General features: G+C 40.0%; 1 protein-coding gene across 1 annotated transcript in view; it reads right to left on the reverse strand.

Annotated features, from left to right (window-relative positions):
* Window positions 1-24,069, reverse strand: part of LOC127029109 (proprotein convertase subtilisin/kexin type 5-like) — a 236,027-nt gene that overhangs the window by 119,879 nt on the left and 92,079 nt on the right. Inside the window, exons 4-5 of the mRNA XM_050914753.1 lie at window positions 16,088-16,231; window positions 13,648-13,724 (exon numbers count right to left, since the gene is read on the reverse strand). Of these exons, the coding sequence (XP_050770710.1) occupies window positions 13,648-13,724; window positions 16,088-16,231 (221 nt within the window). The remainder of the gene's footprint in view (window positions 1-13,647; window positions 13,725-16,087; window positions 16,232-24,069) is intronic.

Below are 24,069 nucleotides of genomic sequence, written 5' to 3' on the forward strand. Positions count from 1 at the left end.
AATATTCCAGATGCTGTATTAAATGTGGTAATTCCCCTGGTATGGGCTTCAAAAAAAAACCCAGGTAAAGCAAAAAACATGAGTCCGATTAAAGTAGAACTAAAAGAGGGGGCAAAACCAGTAAGGGTGCATCAATATCCTATTAGGCTGGAAGCTCGCAAGGGCCTCGAAGCCCTGATAAATACCTTTATTCAATATGGACTGCTCAGAGAATGTCAATCTGAATACAATACACCGGTTTTACCGGTGAGAAAGCCTCACTCCCAGGATTACCAATTAGTGCAGGACTTGAGGGCTATAAGTTGGATAACCAAAGACATACATCCTACGGTGTCCAACCCTTATACTTTGTTAGCATCTGTACCCAAAAACAATGCCTATTTTACAGTCTTGGACCTAAAAGATGCCTCCTTCTGTATTCCAGTGGATGAACAGAGTCAAACACTCTTCGCTTTTGAATGGGAGAATCCGACTACTGGAAGGAAAGGACAACTGTGTTGGACCGTTCTTCCCCAGGGATTTAAAAATAGTCCCACTTTGTTCGGTGAAGTACTGGCCAAAGAATTAGAACAATGGCAAACTAATAATGATAATGTCACTCTCTTACAGTATGTGGACGATATCTTAATTGGAGCAGATACAGAACAGACTTGTACGGAAGCCACAGTAAGCCTGCTAAACTTTCTGGGAATAGCCGGATTCTGCTGGATATGGTTCCCCAATTTCGGACTTACAGCCAAACCCTTATACGCAGCCACAAAGGGCCTTGTGGGGAGTTGTTAGAAGGGACTCCAGAGTGTCGGAGTAGTTTTGATGAAATTAAAAGAAAACGATGGAAGCTCTCCTCAAGAAGCTACATGAAGAAACTCACATGGGAGCCAATGCTATGATAAGCAGTGTTAAGAGATACGCTGTAGGGCCAAAAATGCAGACAAATGCAGATATAATAGCAAAGAGATGAAACTTGTGTAAATGATCCCAAAATACAAAGAAAGCCGCCAGCAGGTGACGTAAAAAGAGGAATAACCCCTAGGGAATACTGGCAAATAGATTTCTCTGAATTACCAAAATGTGGACAACGTAAGTATCTACTTGTTCTAGTGGATACGTTTTCCGGATGGCCTGAGACTTTCCCTTGTCGCAACAATGGGGCTAGGGAAGTAATTAGGATATTACTAAAGGAAATAACCCCCCAGATAGCTAGAGTTGGACCATATGTCGTTAAAAGGGTTGGACAACAACGACTTTTGTTTAATCCATCATGGTCCCTCAAACGGGTAGAACTATCAATGCAGATTAATATCTCTGCAGTTAAACCAGCCTGTTCACCATTCGTAAGTGCGTCCTATACAGGATGGTTAGCATGGTTACATGGGCAGTCTCTTACCCTTCCAAATCGAGTAAAAAGAAATGTAACTGATATCCTAGGGACAGGATTGGGAGTCTTAAACAGCATAGATATGAAATACTTGCAAACAAACTCAGTACAGCCACACATGATCTAAAAAAACTAGAACATCCATTGCGATCCTCCCTGTCAGCTTTAGGAACTCATCAATGGCTGTTGTCTGATATATTGCCTCAGTGGGAAAGGGTTAATGAAAAGGACCACCAATTAATCATAGATGTACTTGGTATAGCCCAAAACAATATTTCGCTAGCTCTTAGTTGCATCCAAGCTCAACTGTGGGTGCAATATACAATAGCAGCAATTGTAAGAGAAGGTGAAGACGGCACCTTACCTACTGAAATTCGGAAAATAATCTGGGAAAAGGCAACTGCATTTGAAAGAGAATTCCAGTCATGGTGGTATCTGGGCAATTTCACTCACAATCCTATCGATAACAAAGCCACGGCCTTTGTTGTAACCATACAGAATGCATCAGTAAAAACCATCTACCCGATCATTGCGTTAGGCTTAAATCACAATGGGACTGTACTCTATCCATTAGAGCATAGAGTATGGGCCCAACGAGACAATAACAGATGGCAGACTGTTGAAGTTGATGCATGTGTGGTACAGGAACAACAGGGATTTATTTGCGAAAGTAATACCATCAAAGCTCAAGACATTTGTCTTGACACTGAGCAAAATGTTTGTCACTTCGAGATACATCCAAAAGAAATCCCTGGAACTGTACTCATATACATTGGGAAAGGATGTGTGTGTATAAGAACTCTATGTAATTTTATAGTTGTAGATAATATTACTGTCGGGATAAAAAATCACTCAAATACTTGCATTTGTAACTTTACTAACATTATAGGATGTGATTTCAACTATTCAGCTCCTGTTACGACTTATCAGCTAATACAATCCAATTATACTTTAGTTAAGGATCTATTGCTTACTCCCATTGGGATGGATCTCACACTGGTGAAAAAATTTTTACAACATAATGATCTACGCCAGTTGCTGGAACGTGCCCGAGAAGAGGGACAAAAGACTTTCATCACCGTTCACCATGACACAGAAGAGAGACATCGTGTTTTGGACCGGGTGAGGAAAGATGGAGAACATAGGTGGTGGGAAGCCTTCCTTGGATGGTCACCCAAGACAACAGGCATTCTTAATCTCATGCTACACCCTGTTGTGATCTTGTTATCGCTAACATGTTTATGTTTACTGCTTATAATCATACTGTATTTTAAGGTTTGGCACATGATGAAGAAATTGCTCTAATGCAATCACCCAGGGTATGCACGCTCATGACAGAGGGAGATAAATCCCTCAAACTTGAAAACTTCCCTATAAAGGACAGGAAAAAATTCCAGCAAGACATATGTCAATGGGAAGGAACCTATGAGCAGTTTTGGAACATTTTGAAATCTCCCAGAGACTGAAGTTTTAGAATGAAAATATCTAAGTGAGACTTATTTAAAATAAAGAACTATTTATCTAAGTCTCAAAGGGGGGAATTGTTGGAGATATGCGAGAAACAAAAAGAAAGGATGCTATTTAGTTAATGAGGCGGGACCTTGAGAAGAGAAACAAGATGACACCATAAGTCAGCCGGGTAAAGAAATACCAAGATAAGCACAGGGGCAACCAAAGAGCTACTTGAACTGCGAGTGAACTATCCTAACTAACATACTAGAAAACCCGCCCTCAGGCAGGGAGAGCCCCCTACCAACAGAAGCCCCTTCCTCACAGAACATGCGCAGTAAAAAAGCAGGACACTGCGACTTTAAGTGGAGATGAGGCTTGCGAGAGCCAATAGGAACGAGGGTAACTCAGCAAAACTGTAAAAATACTGATAACTGTTGCTCGAAAGGTATAAAATGCTTTACCGTGTGTTAACCAGGTGTGCTAGCTTTGTGGAGTTACCACCTAGCACCCATCTCTGCGCAGACATGAAATAAACAAATATCTCGGCTCTGTGTGTTAATCGGCTTTTTTGCACACTGGGTGAAAGAAGCCTGATTTTTGGGACAACACTGGGACGGCAGCAATGCAGGGCCCAAATACCAGATTAGGCTCAAAGCCAGTGCTTTTATCGTAGCTCTCCCAGGCAAAGCAAAACAAAGTGATAAACAGCACAGCAAACAGGAAAAGTCAAAAGCAGCCATTAACAAGCCCTGGAGTTTGATGTATAGCAAGAGAGGGAGCATGACATGGAGCAGGTGAGGGAACAAATAAACCAGTATCGAGAACAAAGAAGTCAACATCATGACCAGCAACAGCAAGTAACAAACTGCCAAATAACAGCTAAACAGGTTATAACAACTATAAATTCAGTCTAACACACTCTGATCAAATCTGTCATTATCTTGAACTCCTTGGGCCCCATGTTGGGCTCCAAAAAGGACTGTGGTGGGTTGACCCCAGACAGCAACTAAGCACCCACCAGCTGCTCGATCACTCGCATCCAGTGGAATGGGGGAGAGAATCGGAAGAGCAAAAGTGAGAAAAACTCATGAGTCGAGATAAAGACAGTTTAATAAGTGAAGGAAAAAAGAAAGGAAAAAGAAACAAGTGATGCAAAGGCAATCACTCACCACCTCCCACTAGCAGCCCGATGGCCATCTAGTCCCTGAGCAACATCCACCTTGGAAAAAACTCACACCACCCCCACCCCCCCAGTTTTATTGCTGAGCATGATGTCATATGGTATAGAATATCCCTTTGGTCAGTTGGGGTCAGCTGTCCTGGCTGTGTCCCATCCCAACCTCTTGCCCATCCCTAGCCAATACCTGGACTGGCAGAGTGAGAAACAGAGAAGGCCTTGACCTTGTGTAAGCACTGTTCAGGAATAGCCAAAATATTGGTGTGTTTTCAACACTGTGTTGGACGCAAATCTGAAACACAGCATTATATGGGCTGCTATGAAGAAAATTAACTCCATCCCAGCCAGACCCAGTACATCACCTTAAATTCATGGCCACGAGCCTTCCCTGTTATGAATACATTCTGTACTTAGACATTTTATCTCACTCATCTTCCATTTCACAAGCTTTTGCGTGACAGTATATTGTCGGTCACTATTTATTGTGGTTCATGTTTTTCATTTAGATGCAATCTGACTTTGCTGAAAGTATCAAACTTAAGAGATTTGACTGTATATCTTTAAGAAAAATTATAAAATCAGTCATGCAAAACAAAGTTAGAAACTGTAAGAAAATAATTAATATAGAAACAAGCCTGCCTACAGCAATAAATCTACACAGATGCATATTTTTTCATTTGCAAGGAAAAGTAATGTCTGAAAGTTTTAGCCTGAAAATCTTATAAGAACATCTATTAATTCCATTAAGACATATGTTTATAGCATAACTTTGCAGAACTCAACTGTTAAAAGTATGTTATTTAGAAAAAAGCTTCAGTTAACAGCTTTTGACTGTGGATTCACAATTGATTTTTCAAATGTGTAATTAGAGGTTTGCTTATAATGCCACAAGGAGTAAAGGGTGAATCAATACTATACTTTGTGCATGTATGTGCTGGCTGACAATTCTCAATGAGCCACATTTTGCACTGCATTCAATTGGGCTGACAACAGTGAAGTCAGCTGGTGAAACCAATCACCAAACACACACTATGGATCCACTCACTTCAACATTTTCTAATATCTGCAATGTCTGAAAAGGGGACAACACAAAGAAATGTATTTCTCACTCAAATTCTACTCAGACGTAGACCTTAAATGTGTAAAACTTGAAATTAACCCACCATTTTGGTGAGTCAAAAGTAGTCTATTGTAGTTGTAGACTTCTTGTATGTATCTCCTCCTAAGCACAAGATCTCAAAATACAGACACTTAAATGAAAAACCAACTCTGGAAAAAAAGACTTTCTGAAAAAAAAGCTTTCATTTCTGACTTTTCAGGGAAAAAAAAAAGATTTCAGACATGTGAACATCACAAATACAGTAACTATCAAAGTTTATATCCCTTCTATTGTTGACTTTGAATTGAAGGGGAAGATCTGACTCATTGTTATCAATTATTTACATAAAAGAACTAGAAGCAGTTGCATAACACTTCAGAATGTCATTTTATTTGTGAGCTCACTGTGTGGTACTTCAATAATTAGAAACAGGGAAAAAGCTTTCCTGTAGTGTCGTGGTTAAACATTTGAGAACATGAGAGTTTTATACATTCTAAAAAGGAAGAGTGCTGCTCCTCAAACACCAAGTATTCAGTGAGATATACTGCTCAGCAACCAATATAAGGTAATGAAAAAGGACATTTTTTTTCTTCTGTGAACAAATGGAATTCTGGCTGAACTTTGGTTTTGTTTATTCCTCTGTTGTTTGACTTCTTTCGATTTCAATGACTACTCAGAGAAATGTCTTTCCTTTGGCTCTCAGAAAGATATAACTCAAACCACTTGTGCACTTTGGAGGGGCTTGTGTAATGCAGTGCAATAATATAATGAGCAGACTAGAAGAGTTTACTAAAAAGACAATTTTTGGCAGTTTGACAAAACTTTCATTAGGATGATTTCTACTATTGAAGTTGGAACCTGGATCAAAAGGCTACTGAATCAAGCCCTGTAGTCCAATGAATTTTTTCATTGTCTTGTCAAAATGAAAAGCTCTCACAAGGGAATGACTATAGAGACCAGTGATTAGGGTGCTTGTCGGGGATCAGTGAATCAGCCTGACAAAGACTGCATCTCCTCTATCCCAGCTAATTGTCCTCAGTTACCTTCAATTCTGGGTCCCACTTACAATTTCTCAAAAAGTCTCAAATGAACACATTTTTGTTTTGAGGCAAAGGCATGAGAATTCAAAAACATCAAAATGTTGCTTTTTTTCTGTCATGTTTTAGTGCAAAACTTTTTATCTCTTCCCATAGGTTAAAAACCTGTTTTAGAATAAAAGTAAAATATAATCAAATGCAGTATGTGGTGGGACTTCATGCACAATGTTTCTATATTTTTCTTTCAAGGAAAGAAAGTTTTCCTCTCAAAAAAGTTTACAGACATGGATCAAGTCTCTCAGTCCTTCCCTGAGAGAAACAAAGGATATATGAAGATTACCCCTGAGGTACAGCCATCTGAAGGAGAGGCATGTTCATTGGGTAACAGTGTACAGGGACAGAAGATGGTGCAGCAGTGCTTCTCAACCCAGCTTATCTTCCCTTCAGTGTTGTCTTCAATACATGATACAGCCAATTTCAAAAGAATAGCAACAGCTGCATACTGGCAATCAAATGCATAAACTATATAGACAGATATCCCCAGTTGTCAGTGCTCCTTTCTATCACACTACTATGAGGGGAACTTTTTTGATATGATCTTTCAAGCCAGCAATGAGAGACTTCAGGCTCCCTGGCTGTTACCGGGCTCTCTTCTTCAGATATCCACTATGAATAGTGACACGGCAAAGTCAAAGGAGCTTTTTACTTTATTGACCATCCAGGAAGCAGCAGAAGCTGATCTGTCTGTCAAATATCTAATATCTGTTCTGATTAAATGACTTAGGACATATTAGAGGTCTTCAACATAAGCAACTTGTGTAAACTAGCAGCTTGTCACTGTTGGAAGAAAATTAAGCCTTTGGCATTTATTGAGCAACTACATTGATATGACTGACAAAGGAAAGTAATAACAAATCGCAATGGATGTATTGGTCTGCCACTGAAAAGAATGTCATTATGTTGGACCTGTGGCTAATAATGCAGTTGTTTCAACATAGATGTTTACAGGTAACAGCGAAATAACATAAAAAGAATTAAGCAGCAACACTCATCAGTAAACCAAAACAAGATGATTTGCATAGCAGGAATGACTTCATCCACAGTTGACTCTTGTCTTTAGCCTCTGAGCAAAAGAAAGCTCTAGAATAGGCCGGTACCATCTACAAGCTTCAAGATTTGCTGCCAATTTGTACAAAACAAAGTAAACTTCTGGCAGGACTCCTACATACCATAGCGGTTAAAGATGCTGTCGTCCCACTCTGGTTTTGACTACAAGGCTTGAAAGATTAATCTAATGTTTCTCTCTGACCTCCTATTCTCTTTAACTAATAGAAGATTTAATTTAAAACTTTAAAAATATATTTTCAGAAAGTGCCACGCTGGTTATCTACAGTCTCTTCACAAACCCACAGTTAATTCTTTCTTGTTCCTTTTTTCCTCACTATTAAGCCTCAGCAATGGAAAGCCTTCACTATTGGGTCTGGCTGGGATGGAGTTAACTTTCCCCATAGCAGCCCTCATAGTGCTGTGCTCTGTATTGGTAGCTAGAAGGGTGTTGATAACACACCAGGGTTTTGGTTACTGCTGAGCAGTGCTCCCACAGCATCAAGGCTGTCTCTCCAACCCCCCCACCCCACCCAAAGACCCGTAGGCTGGGGTGAGCAAGAGGTTGGGAGGGGACATAGCCAGGACAGCTGACTCCAACTGACCAAAGGGATATTCCATACCAGGTGACATTGTGCTCAGCAATAAAAGCTAAGAGAAAGGAGGAGGAGTGGGGGGCATTCTTTATTAAGGCACTTGTCTTCCAGAGCAACTGCTACGCGTACTGAGGCCCTACTTCCAGGAAGTGGCTGGACATCACCTGCTGATGGGAAGTAGAGAATCAGTCTTTTGTTTTCCTTTGCTTCCATGTGTGGCCTTAGCTTTTTCTTTATTAAACTGTCATTATCTTGACCCACGAGTTCTTTTTCATCTTATTTTCTCCCCTCCTGCCCTGCTGAGGAGGGAGTGATAGAGTGGCTTGGTGGGCACCTGGCGGCCAGCCAAGGTTAACCCACCACAACTACTAATTAAAAGTAAAATGCTAGCAAACAGATGCACAGAAACACCTAACATAGAATCATAGAATCATAGAATAGTTTGGGTTGGAAGGGACCTTTAAAGGTCATCTAGTCCAACCCTCCTGCAATGAGCAGGGACATCTTCAACTAGATCAGGTTGCTCAAAGCCCCGTCCAACCTGACCTTGAATGTTTCCAGGGATTGGGCATCCACAACCTCTCTGGGCAACCTGCTTATTTTTACAGCATTTCTTTTGACTTTCTATCATTCTACTCCTTAAATATGGTTTATAAAGTGAGGCAGAATAAACTAGATGATTTCATGAAACAATAGTGCATTTGTACGTCCCACCTTTACTGGAAGATACAAGTTGCCATTATGCAATGTTGTCCAGTTGCTATAGCAGGAAGCAGGAATCAATTGATCTTGCACATTACAAAGTCTTACTTTGTAAAGTATGGCTTTCAAAATTGTTGTGGTTACCTCAACTTTCAGGCACAACTTGAGATATCTAGTGCCAAATGATCACATATACTGGATAATCAGAAATCCCTGCGTCGGAGGACCACGAGTGCGGGAACAGTGACTTTCCATTTCTGGACACTGAAATTGTAAGAAGGGACCAGCTGTATCAGCTGAATGTTCATAAGTCCATGGCGCCTGACGGGATTCACCCCAGAGTACTGAAGGAGCTAGCGGATGTTACAGCAGGACCCCTCTCGATCATCTACCAAAGGTCTTGGGAGTCTGGGGAGGTCCCTGCTGACTGGAAGCTAGCCAACATTATTCCAATTTACAAGAAGGGCGTGAGGAAGACCCAGGAAACTACAGACCTTTTTTCGTCTAACCTCAGTACCTGGAAAAACTATGGAGAAGATCATACTGGGTGCTACTGAAAGGCATTTAAAGGACAATGCAATCATCAGGCACAGTCAGCATGGGTTCACAAAGGGAAAGTCCTGTTTAACCAATTTGATATCCTTCTATGATAAGGTCACCTGCCTAGTGGATGAAGGGAAGGCGGTGGATGTAGTTTTTCTGGATTTCAGTAAGGCTTTTGATACAGTCCCTCACAGCATCCTTCTGGACAAGTTGTCCAACTGTGAGATGAGCAGGTACACAGTGCGCTGGGTGAAGAACTGGCTGAACAGCAAGGCTCAAAGGGATGTAGTGAATGGGGCTACATCTGGCTGGCGACCAGTCACCAGCGGTGTTCCTCAGGGCTCAATTCTAGGGATGGTTCTGTTCAATATTTTTATCAATGATCTGGATGCAGGAGTTGAATGCACCCTTAGCAAGTTTGCTGAGAATACTAAACTGGGAGGTGCAGTTGACTCTCTCGAGGAACGAGAGGCCTTGCAGAGGGATCTAGATAGATTGGAGCATTGGGCAATCATCCATGGCATGAAATTTAGCAAGTCCAAATGCCAGATTCTGCACCTGGGACAGAGTAACGCCAGGCACAAGTATAGATTGAGAGGGGAGTGGCTGGAGAGCAGCCCTGCAGAAAGGGATCTGGGGATGCTGGTCGACAGCAGGCTCAATAGGAGTCAGCAGTGTGCCCTGGCAGCCAAGAGGACAAACCGCATCCTGGGGTGCATCAAACACAGCATAACCAGCCGGTCAAAAGAGGTGATTATCCCGCTGTATTCAGCATTGGTGCGGCCTCACCTTGAGTACTGTGTGCAGTTCTGGGCCCCACAATTTAAGAAGGATGTGAAGGTCCTTGAATGCATCCAGAGGAGGGCACCAAAGCTGGTGAAGGGGCTGGAAGGCATGTCCTATGAGGAGCGGCTGAGGACTCTGGGTTTGTCTAGTTTGGAGAGAAGGAGGCTGAGGGGCGACCTCATTGCTCTACAGCTTCCTGAGGAGGGGAAGTGGAGAGGGAGGTGCTGAGCTCTTCTCCCTGGTATCCAGTGACAGGATGTGTGGGAATGGTTCAAAGCTGCGCCAGAGGTTTAGACTTGACTTTAGGAAACATTTCTTTACCGAGAGGGTGGTCAAACACTGGAAGAGGCTTCCTAGAGAGGTGGTTGATGCCCCAAGTCTGTCAGTGTTTAAGAGGTATTTGGACAATAACGTGCTTTAACTTTTGGTCAGCCCTGAAGTGGTCAGGCAGTTGGACTAGATGATCATTTTAGGCCCCTTCCAATTGAAAATATTCTATTCTGTTCTGTTCTGTTCAGTTCGGTTCAGATTTCTGATGATATTTTGGACACACAAAAAAATAGACAGGCTGCTAGTAAGGCTTTTCAATGCCTATGCAGTCATTCAGTTCTTGTTGAGTCTAGTGGAATTAGGGAAGGAGGGGCTACAACCCCAAAAGTTGAAGGTACTTAGGTGCTGCTTACCAGGCTCAGTATATCTGCAAATCAGAAATACTGAGCCTCTATGCAGAGGTTAGGCTGCCAATAATCTTATACTGAAAGCATGCTCCAAGTTATCTGTGTGTCCAAAAGTTGGCTCTAGAATGACATCCTACCTCCTGACAACACTGAGGAGGCTCAGTACAGCTCAGCATCTGCCCTCCCCACCACCGCATCTCACTTCAGGGCCTTGGGTACTGGGCAATGAGAGTATTCACTTGGGAGGTAGAGTAGGAAAATTCGAATCCCCCAGCCCTAGGAGAGAAATTAACCTGTCCAGTTTTATATCCTATATCAATCTCTAACTAGCAATAAAATGGAAAACAACCTCCTCTGGACATGCTTTGTGAGAAAGTGATGGCTTCAGTACCCAGTTAAAGACAAAGATTCAGCCATCATTCACAGCTGGAGATACATGGCTGCTCACAGCACAGTAGAGGTGAATCCCTGAATTTGCACTTATATTGGAAGGCCTCCAAGTGTACCCTGGCCATGTCCCAACTCCAAGGACAGGAGTGTCTTCACATAGATGAGCCAGGATGTGTTTCCAAAGTGGAGAGTGGGGGCAGCAGGAGAGAAGGATTGATACCATAGTAAAACTCTATTTAGTGATTAAGTGTTGTCTGCTAAATATTAGGCTACCAAATAAGGCATGCATTGTCCTATTCAGTAGATAAGAGGAAGGATATATGGTCAGGATGTCCTTGTAATTAGAAACTACGTAGGCTTCAGTAGGTCTTTATCAGTTTTGGGTATTCGCAAGAAATGCAAAGTATGCAGAAGTTAACTGAGCCTGCGCAGAAGCAGAGTTCAACCAAGGGACATTGTGAGGAAGACTATCGAAGACCACCAGAGGACCCCCAAAGACCACCTGAAGAGTCAACTGCACATGCGGATCACCCATTGAGGACGCTGCAACTTTAAGTGGAGATGAGGCTTGCGAGAGCCAATAGGAACGAGGGTAACTCAGCGAAACTGTAAAAATACTGATAACTGTTGCTCGAAAGGTATAAAATGCTTTACCGTGTGTTAACCAGGTATGCACATTAGGTGGAGCGATCCCCTGTGCATCCGGTGCCGTAATAAAGAATGCCTGCTTTCTAAAACTCCAAATTGAGTCTTAGAGAGTTTTTCTCACCGACTTTTACGGTAACAGATGAGCTTGATGCAAGCTGGCAGCTCAGCTGAGAAGTAGTCAGAGAGGGCCAGGGCTGACTGTCACATCTTTTCTCAAAACTCCTTGACAGCTACTGCTGGCAACTGCGTGTCCATCACGCTGAGTTTTGTGGACGACCATTGTAGGCATCCAGGGCATTGTCATACAGTCACCTTATTTCTCTGAAGTCGGCACCGCCACTGACAAATTCAGGCCATGCTTCATTTTCCCCACCTCTCTTGTGCTTATCTAGCTCTCCTCTGACCACAAGCTGAGCTGAATGAGGTACCTGACTGAAAAAGAATTTTGTTGTTGCTGTTGTTGGTAGCACAGTTTTCAGTTAGATTACTTCTTTACTCTGGATAGCTGCACAAAGGCTAGGGAAAGGGAGGAGGAATGAGCAACCACAAGATAAGGAGTGGAGCAACCCTTTTGTGCTGACCATGTAAACACAGCCTTGCTTTCTCCCCAAAACCTCAACAAAACAAAATGTACAGACAGCATGTTGACAAATAGTAGGATTCACCTTCTTCTAATACATGCAGTTCCACAGAAAGGAATTTCTTTATGCCAAGTACCTATTTTGAAAATGTAACTGATAAAAAACTGCCCTCAAATACCCAATGGGACAGAGAGGTAGCCTGTTTCCTGAGGGAAGGTGTCACTCCCAGTGTTTCCCCCAGCCTTTACCATAGCACATCCAAAGAAGAGCAGAGTTGGAATGACAAATACCAGGAAGCTGTGCTCTGCTGAAGGAGTAATATATCACTCATGCAGATATATCTAACCAGTCATCAGCCATAGACATTATAATCAGAAAGAATTGCTATTTCTGGTTTTTATACGGTGTCTAGCAAACCTCCGCATGTAAAATCTCCATTAGTTTAAAATAAATGGCTAGAGAGTAAAATCTCCATTAACTTGTGTATTTCTTCAAAGCACAAAATCTATAAAGTTCAGTAGAGTCAGAAGTGTCGTGGTTTAACCCCAGCCAGCAACTCAGCACCACGCAGCCGTTTCCCCCTCCCCCTCCCAGTGGGGTGAGGAGGAGGAAAGCAAAGGAAAAAAAAAGTAAAACTCGTGGGTTGAGATAAGAACAGTTTAATAACTAAAGTAAAATATAATACTAACAATAGTAATAATGAAATATAATAATAATAATAATAGTAACGAAAAGGAATATAACAAAAAATAAGAAGGGGGGGGGAGAAAAAAAAAGACCAGTGATGCACAATGCAATTGCTCACCACCCGCTGACCGATGCCAGAGCCACGATCCGCGCCTCCCGGCCAACTCCCCCCTGTTTATATACTGGGCATGACGTTCCATGGTATGGAATACCCCTTTGGCTAGTTCGCGTCAGCTGCCCCGGCTCTGCTCCCTCCCAGCTTCTTGCACACCTGCTTGCTGGCAGAGCATGGGAAACTGAAAAGTCCTTGGCTTAAGATAAGTGCTACTTAGCAACAACTAAAACATCAGAGTGTTATCAACAGTATTCTCACACTAAATCCAAAACACAGCACTGTACCAGCTACTAAGAAGAAAGTTAACTCTGTCCCAGCCAAAACCAGGACAGAAGCTAAGTCAATTCTCACACATAACAAACCCCAATAACTCAGAGATCTCAAAAAAAGGTAAGTCACCCTTTACTGCATCCCAAAGGGATTAAAAATGGTTCATTTCACATGCCCAGAACTTTCAAACTAATTTTTATGTATTTTCAGATGAGTCCAAATGCATTCAAAGAGTAAGTATCATGCAGTGTGTGGGGGAGTAACATAAATACATATTTCACAGAGATTTAAATGCAAATCCCACTGCTTTATGAAGATTCGAGATTCCTAGAATTTCATAGCAGAATTGGTGCATTCTACTTGATGAACTAAATTGAAAATGTCGTGAATGTCGTAGTGCCTTACTTGTTCTCGTTGCTGGCATCATACCGAGGCATAGGGTCAAAATCATTTCCATTGACATCAAAACTGGCCTGTGAATCCTGTAGCCAACAGGAGAAAGAAAACCAGTTTCTCATTAATTAGCCACTGACTCATGTGGCCTATACATTCTTCAGCAGGTTTCTACAAGAGAGCAATTAGGCTAACTAACATTCCTGTGGTTTTATGATGATTGCATGTTTTAGGAAAGGATTATATATTTAATAATTATAGGATTTACATATTTTATTTTATTTTTGGAAAAGGGAGTAAGATAACAAATACCCTGAAAAAGCATAGTTCCAATGACTATGAGGAAGTAGAAAGAGGTGTTTCATTAAACCAAAAGACTATATTCCTTCTAAGAAACTTTCAGAAATTGTGTTCATTCTTAAAATCAGGATTTTGCTAAATGTTTCAAGATTCAAGAAATTATCTGCAAGATAATAATAATTTCAGTCATCGTTTCAAGGAAAAAGAATAATGTCACTATCCTAATAATATTTTTATTAAAATACAGTTTGAAATGAAACATAAAGTACATTCCCATTTGGAAAAAAAGTGTCTCTCTAAACATCCCTTAATTGGCTGTGAGGGTTCAAATATATGCAAAATATCTGCATATTTTTGTTCCATATTTTACATTTATTGAGATTCTTAGAGCTGAAAATAATTTATAGAGCAAATAACTGCAGATTTGTAGGGTTCCTGTTAATTAATGTGGTAGTGTGTGGTGTGTTGACATGGAAAGTAGTTCTTTTTAATCTCTTCTTTGTTCAAAGCCAGTTACCACATCCACCTCAAATATTCCTGCTTGCAGCCACGCCAGCAATAATCTGTCATATAGAAGGCATCAAGCAAGCAATATGTGAATTGCCCTGGGGGAATTCCTTGTTGGCATGAGGAAAAGGAGAGAGAAGGTGGTAAGGGAATAAATAGCTACTTTGAATTCAGTGGAAGGACAGTACTGGGATGAAGTGACACCTGTGTCATTCAATGAGGAGGTAAAATTATATTTGATTTGTTTAAATGACTTTAGAGTTTAAAATGAAAGATGTGTCATGCATTAGGATCAAACTAAGCATACGTTGATAAATAGGTCAATATCCTGTCATTTGTGCTTACACAATAATGTATTTCAAAGCTGAATTCCACATGCAATGGGGAAGGATACAGATATTAGTGTGACTAATTTTAAATAAATGGCTTTAGAACTGTGGACACCATTGTAGCTTTTGATGGGTTGTTAATGTTGGTACTGTCACCTTCATCTCTTGAATGCTCTGTCAAGATGATATGCTCCCTGGCATAAAGCCTGTGTTCAAGGCCCTTTTACAAGATCTATGTTTGTAATGGGCCTGAAGGTATATACATGCCTTATGCGTGTTATCTTCACCAATCTGACTCGGTCCAAATATATTTGTTTGTTTTCTTACCTCGTGTGAATGTACAGCTTGCACATTTAATTTCAGAAAAATAATAAGGTCCTTAAGGTCATGTGCTTTCAGGTAATGCCTATTCCTGAACCACGGGAATAATCACTCCAGCAAAGCGCAACCCTAACATTCTAAACAGCTTCAAAGTGTGGCACTAAACCAAGAAATCACCCACTAGAGAAGCAGCTTCTCCTCATATTACACAATCCTTCAAAGGTATATTAAACCAATTATTTAAATGTGATGAACCACAACCAAACAAAAACATTGTGAGGGTACATGAAACATAGGACACAGTAAACAAAGGATACAGTTCTCCTATTACAAATAGGGAGGGGGCTCACTGGAGTTAGCAGAGATTTACTAGAAAGACCTCAAAATATTCTATACCTATTTTTAACTGAGTGACTCACAAGTCATGTCTTTTTCCTTTAATATTATTTCTAGCAATAAGACAAAAAATAAACATAAACATTAAAAATAAAATTAAAAATAAATTCATGGGAGGATATGCCTAAAATTACAGTTTTTGAGAAGAGCTGCTGTCTTGCTAGCTAAACATATTGACAAAAAATGGACTTCAGCTGTATGCATTAACTCAAAAGCAGTGTATTCCATTCCTAACTTCTCAGAGTGTTCAGGATGTGAGGATATTAAGTAAAATAATGACAGAAGAGAAAGAACATCACACAATTGGTTCCAACCCTTCAGAAATGAAGGACTCAATTATGAAAGGCATACAGATATATTAAAGACATTAAGACTGCATATAGTTTTAACTAAAAGAATACAGATTACCAAAAGCTGTCTGTTTTCCTCCTGGAAGAATGCTTTCCTCCTATTGGTGTTACTATTTGAGGAATATGAACTCTCCTCCCTCCCTCCTCCCTCCTCCTTCAGTAACTTGAACATGATTGTCTTTCTATGAGCAGAAAATTAATTGCAGAGTAATAATAAAGCAGCAAATGTGGAATACTGCAGAGACTCACATAATTTTGTATCAAGTCTGGATGGTTTCTTTCAATGCCATCATCCAGGATAGTGACCACAACATTCTTTCCAGTGTAGCCTCTCTTCCAAGCACCTACTATATTCATATCTGATTGGCAATGATTGGTGTTATCACTGCAGTGCTAAGGAGAGAAGAGGAGATAAAAGTATTGGATGTTGCAGATTACTGAACAGTGTGGGTTTGAGATATTAGCCTATTCACATTAACATTACCATTTAAATTAGCAGATGAGCATATTGACTTGAATAGCAACTATACAGGTTCAACATCTTCATTTAGAAATATAGGGATAATTTAAAAAGAAATACCAAATTAAATGACAGTTGCTAAACCTGCTTATTTCTCTTTCAGATTATTCTTCATGTTAAGCAATAGAAAAGGGAAGTGTTCAGCCACACTGAACCACTAGAAGCCCTGTGTAAAATAAAGCATCTATTCCTGACTGTTAAACCCACTCATTTGAAATGTGCATTTGAATTGTTTGATTTTTTTTTCTTCAGGAAAACAAATCATATGTGGATAAAAGTAGACAAATGCCTGTACAGAAACAGCCATGGAAACAAAACCTGCTTTTTGGAGCTTATGTGTTGTATAACTTCTTTACAGAATGTCTGGAAACTAATCCAGATTTTTTTTATCTATAAAAGGCGGCTTTTGGCAGGTTTTGTGCAATAACAGCAGACGAGCAGCAGTGAAGAACCTGTAACCAAAACAACATTCTGAAAAACTTGCAGATTAAGGTATCTGATGAATTGTAGATAGTTACATTGAGAACAGCCTGGGGAACTACTTTCTGAGACACCCAGTCTGGTGTTGGGGAGAAAGTTCATTTAGGGTATATTAAAATTGAAAGCCCTTTCCTTGACACGAATGCACTCAGTTCATATGAAGAAATCTGGCTTGCCATGGCAATGAGATGTGAACCTTGGGTATTCATATGCCCCATTAGCAACTCGGATCAACACGCAAAGCCATCCCCTGTAAAGTGAGTCCAACCAGCCCCTCATCAGCACTGCTTTTCTCCAGCATCTCCACTCGGCGAGAGCAATAGGTAAAAAAGAGGGGGTGGGGGAAAGGGGGGAAGCAGAGAGAGGAAAAAGAAATGGAAAAAAAAGAGAAATACTTGAAACTTGTATCATAGCAACAGCGGCCACATGAGCACGCTCGGCATTCACTCCCTCTACCCCACAGAGTAACATTAAACATTACATTGAGATGCTCCTATCTCAGTGTAATGTTTAAGCACTCTACAAATTGTAAGGAGTATAAATACATTGAAAGATGCATTTTGCCTTGACTTAGTCCATCCCTGTCCTCCTGAACATAAGCACACTGAAGGCAACCATTAGCCATGTTCAGCGCAAACTGAGGTCAGATTGCTGTCAAACTGTGTTTTCCTCCTCCTCTTTCTCCCATTCACAATGCTTTCATATACAAACCAGAGGATTTAAGAATGGTGTCTTGCTGTTACTAAAGCAACATTAGTTGCTTTAGTAACATTACCTAACATTACCTAACATTATTAGGTACTGTACATAATATATATAGTCTTGCTCTCTTTCCCTTGTGTGTGTATGTCTGCCTATACATATATATATGTATGTAGATATACATACAAAGGCATTTGAAGGACTTTAGGGACCAGTTCCAAGGAATGTATAGGCCAATCTTAATTTTTTTGTTCTGTATATTGCTTGGAAATGTTTGCACTGCTGATTTTATGAAATTAATTACACTCTAAACTCACTCTCTGTACACTGAATATAATGGTTGTAGACATGAGGCTTTCTAATGTAAAACAACAGAGTTAATGTGTAGTGTTTTCAGATCCCTTTGCATTTTTCAAAAGCGTTACTGAAATAAGCATCAGAAAACACCTGCAAGAGAGATGAATATTATCCTTCACATTTTTCTGGTGTGAAGACATGGAGACAGAGAGGTAGAAGCAAATGCCCCCAACTACAGAGTAAACCCAAGAGAGAGCTACAATGGGCAATTGGGATTCCTGGGTCTGACTTCCAATCAGATTTCTTGGGGCACCTGTATGCTGAAGAAGTGGCTCCAAAGTCAGCAACAAAATCAAAATATTTTCCTGCTGGATTAAGGGCAAAACCAAGAGTACTGGTTTTGGCTGGGATAGAGTTAATTTTCTTCAGAGTAGCTTGTATGGGGCTATGTTTTGGATTTGTGCTGAAAATAGTGTTGATAACACAGGGATGTTTTTGTTATTGCTGAATAGTGTTTGCACAGTGTCAAGGCCTTTTCTGCTTCTCACCCCACCCCACCAGCGAGTGGGCTGGGGGTGCACAAGAAGTTGGGAGGGGACACAGCTGGGACAGCTGACCCCAACTGACCAAAGGGATATTCCATACCATATGACGTCATGCTCAGCAATAAAAGCTGGGGGAAGAAGAAGGAAGGGGGGGATGTTTGGAGTGATGGCGTTTGTCTTCCCAAGTAACCATTACGCGTGAAGAAGCCCTGCTTTCCTGGAGATGGCTGAACACCTGCCTGCCGATGGGAAGTAGTGAATGAATTCCTTGTTTTGCTTTGCTTGCATGCGTGGCTTTTGCTTTCCCTATTAAACTGTCTTTATCTCAACCCATGAGTTTTCTCACTTTTACCCTTCTGATTCTCTCCCTCATCCCACTGAGTGGGGGAGTGAGCAAGTAGCTGTGTGGTGCTTAGCTGCCCACTGGGGCTAACCCACAACACCAAGGTAGAAAGTCCTTGCTTATCATCATTTTCATCCAATATGTACTTTCTCTTTATCTATGTCGACTGGAGTGGATCACTCTGATTCCTAACTATCGTCTCAAGCCTTGACCAAGCTGTGCAACCAGCTAGACCATTACACTGATCCTTCATCCCCCTTCTCTGAAATGCTGATCAATCTTTTGGCTGCTTTGCTGTCTGTCTTGTCCTCTCATCTTAGGGGATGAGCCAGTTGTTCTGCTTACAGGCCAGTCAAACCATTCAGGCTGAGCACTTATATGGGTTTTTAATCCCTTTCCTCTTCCAAGTTCTTCGGCTCTCTGCCAGAAGATGACTGCTTTTTCCCTTAATGATGTCAGCACAGCCAGTTGCCCTCACTTACCTTACCTAAACTTCTGCTTTTGTGGTGGCAGCAGAAGGGTGGTGTGTTTGTGTGTGTGTAATTCATTAGCTGCTTTGCTACCTGCATGTACACAAACATAATATAAGATATATCTGCCGCTTTACTGAGTGCTCTGTTGATTCTCTCAAAAGATGTGCCAAATCAAATTGATATTCAAGTTGCCTTGCTCTGCTCCAAGATTGGGCAGAAAGCCGGTCTAAACAAACTCTTTCAGTATAAAAGAAATTCCAGGGGTAAAGCAGGCATAACTGCATACCCACATATAATTTTGGATCACAGAATATGTAACATATGGACAGAGAATGGAAAGGCAGTGGAGATGCATCCAAGCGTGAGTAGTTCAATAGCAGATTAAGGGTTCAGTTCTTACTGTTACAATATATAATTTATTCTCAAGTCCTATTAAAAATAGCATGTTTTCTCTTCACCTCTATTCCTTACTCTTCTTCCTCCTCTCACTTCTTTTTTATCTATGCTCTTACCTCCCTGCTCCCAGCCTTGTTCTTCTTGTCCAGTACTGTCCTTTACCACTTAAATTCCAGTTTTGTTTGGCTCAACATCAGATCTCAGATCCCTGTAGTTTGTGATTTTCTCTATTTTAATTTGATTGTTCACATTGCTCTCAAAGCAGTCAGAAGATTTGGCTTTTATCAGAAACACTTTAAATCTTGGAGTACAATTACTCTTCAGATACTATATAATATGGTATAGATGTTCTGTTCCATATGGTATAGATATGCTCTCTTTCCTGTCACTTTAAATTCCTCTTTCCTTCAAAATACTTTCTTGTTAGGAATTTTCCACTATTGAGTTCCATTCTATTATTTTCCTTTAACCATGTGCTGTTTCCTAAACATCAATCCAAATTATATTGTCAGCTGCTTAGCAGAGGGCTTTTCTTTAATGAATTTGTAGGCACTGTTTTGATTTACAGTGTTACCCAAATAAAAAATAATATAACATCTGTCATGATAATAAAAATTATGTGATTCAGATTGATTGAATTTTGTATCAGTGGGCAAGTACTGAATTATCTAACTAATTTTCAATGTATTTTTTCTGTCTTCTCTTTTTAGAATAAAAACAATCTTTGTCATATTAATGTACAGAAGCTGTGGGGTTGCAATGTTTTTATTAGATCTATTAAACTTTGAAGTGTTGTTTTTGAATTTTAAAAGGAATAGTATAAACCAGGTTAGTCTATGGAATTTCCCCCTCTCCCAGCAGATAAAGTAATTCAGAAATTTCCTGCATTAGTACCATGACTAGACAACTGCAGTAAGCCACCACCATTTCAACATACATTGTTTACATCTATTGCATGGAGGATAACATCAAAAGGAATACACAACCCGTCACCCAGTTACATAGAGTAATTTGTTTAAGGTTTTTAAAAAGCAATTAAAGGATGATGTTTGTCTTTGGACTGTTTAACTGGAAAATGTTAATGATACCACAGTTAGTATTTAATAGGAACCATCTGCAGGGTTGAGAGACTCTTGAAGGACCTGTAGGAAGGAAGAGAGGCATAATAAGGAAAATTTCAGATACAAAGCTTTTCTAATACTTGAAATTCATGTCTTTCTTACAAGGATAAAAGGCCAAAAGAATCACTTAGACATCTTTTGGACAGACAATTTGGAAGCTCTCCTTTGCAATTAAAAAGCAGACATGAAATTAGAAAGGTTTTGACATTGTATTCAATGTCAGACATGTGCCTGGATTCTCTTAGCTATTTTGTGAAATTCTCTCTAAAAACTAGCTTACTGTCATTATCATTATCTTAATGTTTTCTGTCTGCTGCACTAATTTTGGTGGTTTGAGGTGTGGTGTATCCAGTTAGTGATCAGTAACAAAATTGAACAACTAAACCAAGAAATCAGGAATCATATTAATGGTCAAAATCTTTTGGGATTCCAGAGCTAAAAATCAAATTAAAACGACGACTGTAAAATTCTGTATTTTGTGATGCCCGTTAGTCTATAAAAAACAAAATAGAAACAGAAGTTTCTAGTCCTGTGACATGCAGTCTCTCAGAAAGTGCACATTATGCCCTCTATAAGTCTTCATGAGGTACATAGCATTGATTTCCTGAGTTAGCAGTAGTTGAAGATCTTATCAATATCTAACGGAAATAGATAAATACAAGATAATAATCAGAATGACATAATTTTAAAGACCAATCATGTGAGTTGGCAGGTCTTGGAACTAATTTGGCAGAACATTACACATGCTTCTGACCCCATGAAAGCTCTGAAATACTAGTCCCTTTATAGTATTTAAAAAAAAAAGAAAAAAGAAAAAAGAAAAAAACCTCTTTCAGGTTTCATTAGAATAGTAATTAAAAGGTCCTTGGCACAAACTATGCAGATTACAGTCATGTTCTTTACATCAGGGGGATGTGTCAGCTACTAAGGTGTGAGCATGGAGAGGACAGAGAAATTGTACAAGATTGCACACAGAGGAAGGACAGTCAAGGGCCTATGCATTGACCTTGATCAACACAAACAGGGAGAAGAGGGGCACACAGGGCCAAGAAATGGATCCTGGCATTTTGTGGAGCTATCAGAAAAAAAGAGATCATCTACCTGTTCTGTGAAGGGAATGTAATGTGGGGTATTTGGCATTCTTAGCTCATCCAGTGTGACTGACCAAAAATCCCCTAAAATGGAAGAAAGCTCAGAAGAGATGGGAGACATGATGTGCCCATGAAGCTCAGAGAATAAGGCAGGGTGTGACTGACCACAGCTGTTGCAAAGAAAGCTGACTTTATCTCAACACTAAGGAGGGTGACCTTTGTTTTAGATAAACAGCTATGTCAGTTGAGTGGATCAACTGGTAGTGTAAATGTTTCTCCCTGAGTTCCTTAAAAGAGTGTGAATGTCTCCCTGAGTTAGCCAGACCAGCATGTGGGGAGTGAATACGTGGCTCAGCCCAACACAGAGTATAAAAACTAGACAACTAACAAAAGAATTTTGAAAAGAGCAACAGACTTGAGCTGGCTTCAACCTACATATTCTTTTCCAGTGATTGGGGATGCCCAGCATTGTGATGGTGAGCATATTATAGAGATGGGTAATGGGGATCACATTGGTATTATGCTTGAACTGTGTATTGCAATTGCTATGTTTTGCTAAGTGTAACTTACACTTGTATTGTGTTATGCAGTATGTTTTGTATCACTCTGCTAAATCAGAAATCCTGTGTAACATCAACTGTCTTCAAATAAGTAAATTTGATATTAAACATTACACCCTCCATGTGTGGAATATCTAAAAGAACCTGGTCAGAGAGTACTGGACTCTGACATCTGGGCAAATGCATAGGCAGAAAAGTTTAGCAGGTTTTAACGTTAATAGAGGAGACATCCTGATGCTATGTTCAGCTTTCTGAGGTACAGTTTCATGCAGTGTTCTAAGTTAAAATTTGCCAATTGTTTTCTCTTTTCCTGCAAAAAAAGAGAAATAATCTCTTTATGCTTTTGATGTGATCCAATTTTAAAATGGAATGAAATAAGTTAGCAGGGAGGTAATCAAGAGAGTTGGAAAGGTAAGCTCCTTATTAAAATGGCTCATATAATTTAATAGAAATCATGATATGTTTTGAAGAACATCATAACCTGAAGAGCTGAAGTGATCTACTGAAATTATTTTTTTCTTTATCTTCTCCAGGGTAGGGTTGAAAGCTATATTTTCTAAGAAGACTCTTTAATAAAATAATGTACAGATGTATTTATCACACTTTAATTCTTTCATCACAATTACAAGAAGGTGAAAGAAGGATTTTAAGAAGGAGAAGAAGGTATGCTTGCAGAGAATCTTTAATTTTTCTTAGCTATAACCTGATATTTATTGCATGATACACAGAAATTGCTAACTGCATAGGAGATAATTTTCCTTTCAGTTTCACCTTTAAATAAGTTTGGATTATTGCTGCACACAATATTTTAAAGGTCTACTAGGACTAGGAACATAATAGAAGGTCTGATTAATCTCAAACACAAGATGTTTTGCATTAAATGGTATCTGACTTCAAGAGTCAAGTTTTACTGAATTACTACCTTTTCTTTTTATTGGTGTCCGTATCAAGATAAATGTTTCAAAACCATACCATATTAAATACCAAATTCATTGCTCATGCAGCTTCAGAGGGTTTAGTTAATTTACTTCAGAGATTAATTTGGTTCTTAAGCTTTATTGATTCTTTAAGTTAACAAAGAAAATATACTTAGAGGCCAATAAGAACAATCACAGTCATATATTATTTTATGCCTGTTTAAGCAATGAAGTAGAACAGGAAATCAATATAAAAAGGCTTCTTGTATTCATCGAAGTATCTAATGGCTATAATGAATCAAGAATAATTTACAAGACTATATATAATTTTTTTTCAGTGAAAAGTAAGGAGCTCATAACTGTTATTCTATGGCTGTGACTAACATTACTAGTTGTCCTGGTTTTGGCTGGGACAGAGTTAACAGTGGACTATCGTGGCCTGAATGAAGTCACGCCACCGCTGAGTGCTGCCGTGCCAGACATGCTAGAACTTCAATATGAACTGGAGTCAAAGGCAGCCAAGTGGTACGCCACAAGTGATATCGCTAATGCATTTTTCTCAATCCCTTTGGCAGCAGAGTGCCGGCCACAGTTTGCTTTCACTTGGAGGGGCGTCCAGTACACCTGGAATCGACTGCCCCAGGGGTGGAAACACAGCCCCACCATTTGCCATGGACTAATCCAGAATGCCCTGGAAAAAGGTGAAGCTCCAGAACACCTGCAATACATTTATGATATCATCATATGGGGCAACACAGCAGCAGAAGTTTTTGAGAAAGGGGAGAA

The sequence above is a fragment of the Gymnogyps californianus genome, unplaced genomic scaffold (assembly GCF_018139145.2).
Source record: "Gymnogyps californianus isolate 813 unplaced genomic scaffold, ASM1813914v2 HiC_scaffold_74, whole genome shotgun sequence".
NCBI lineage: Eukaryota > Metazoa > Chordata > Aves > Accipitriformes > Cathartidae > Gymnogyps > Gymnogyps californianus.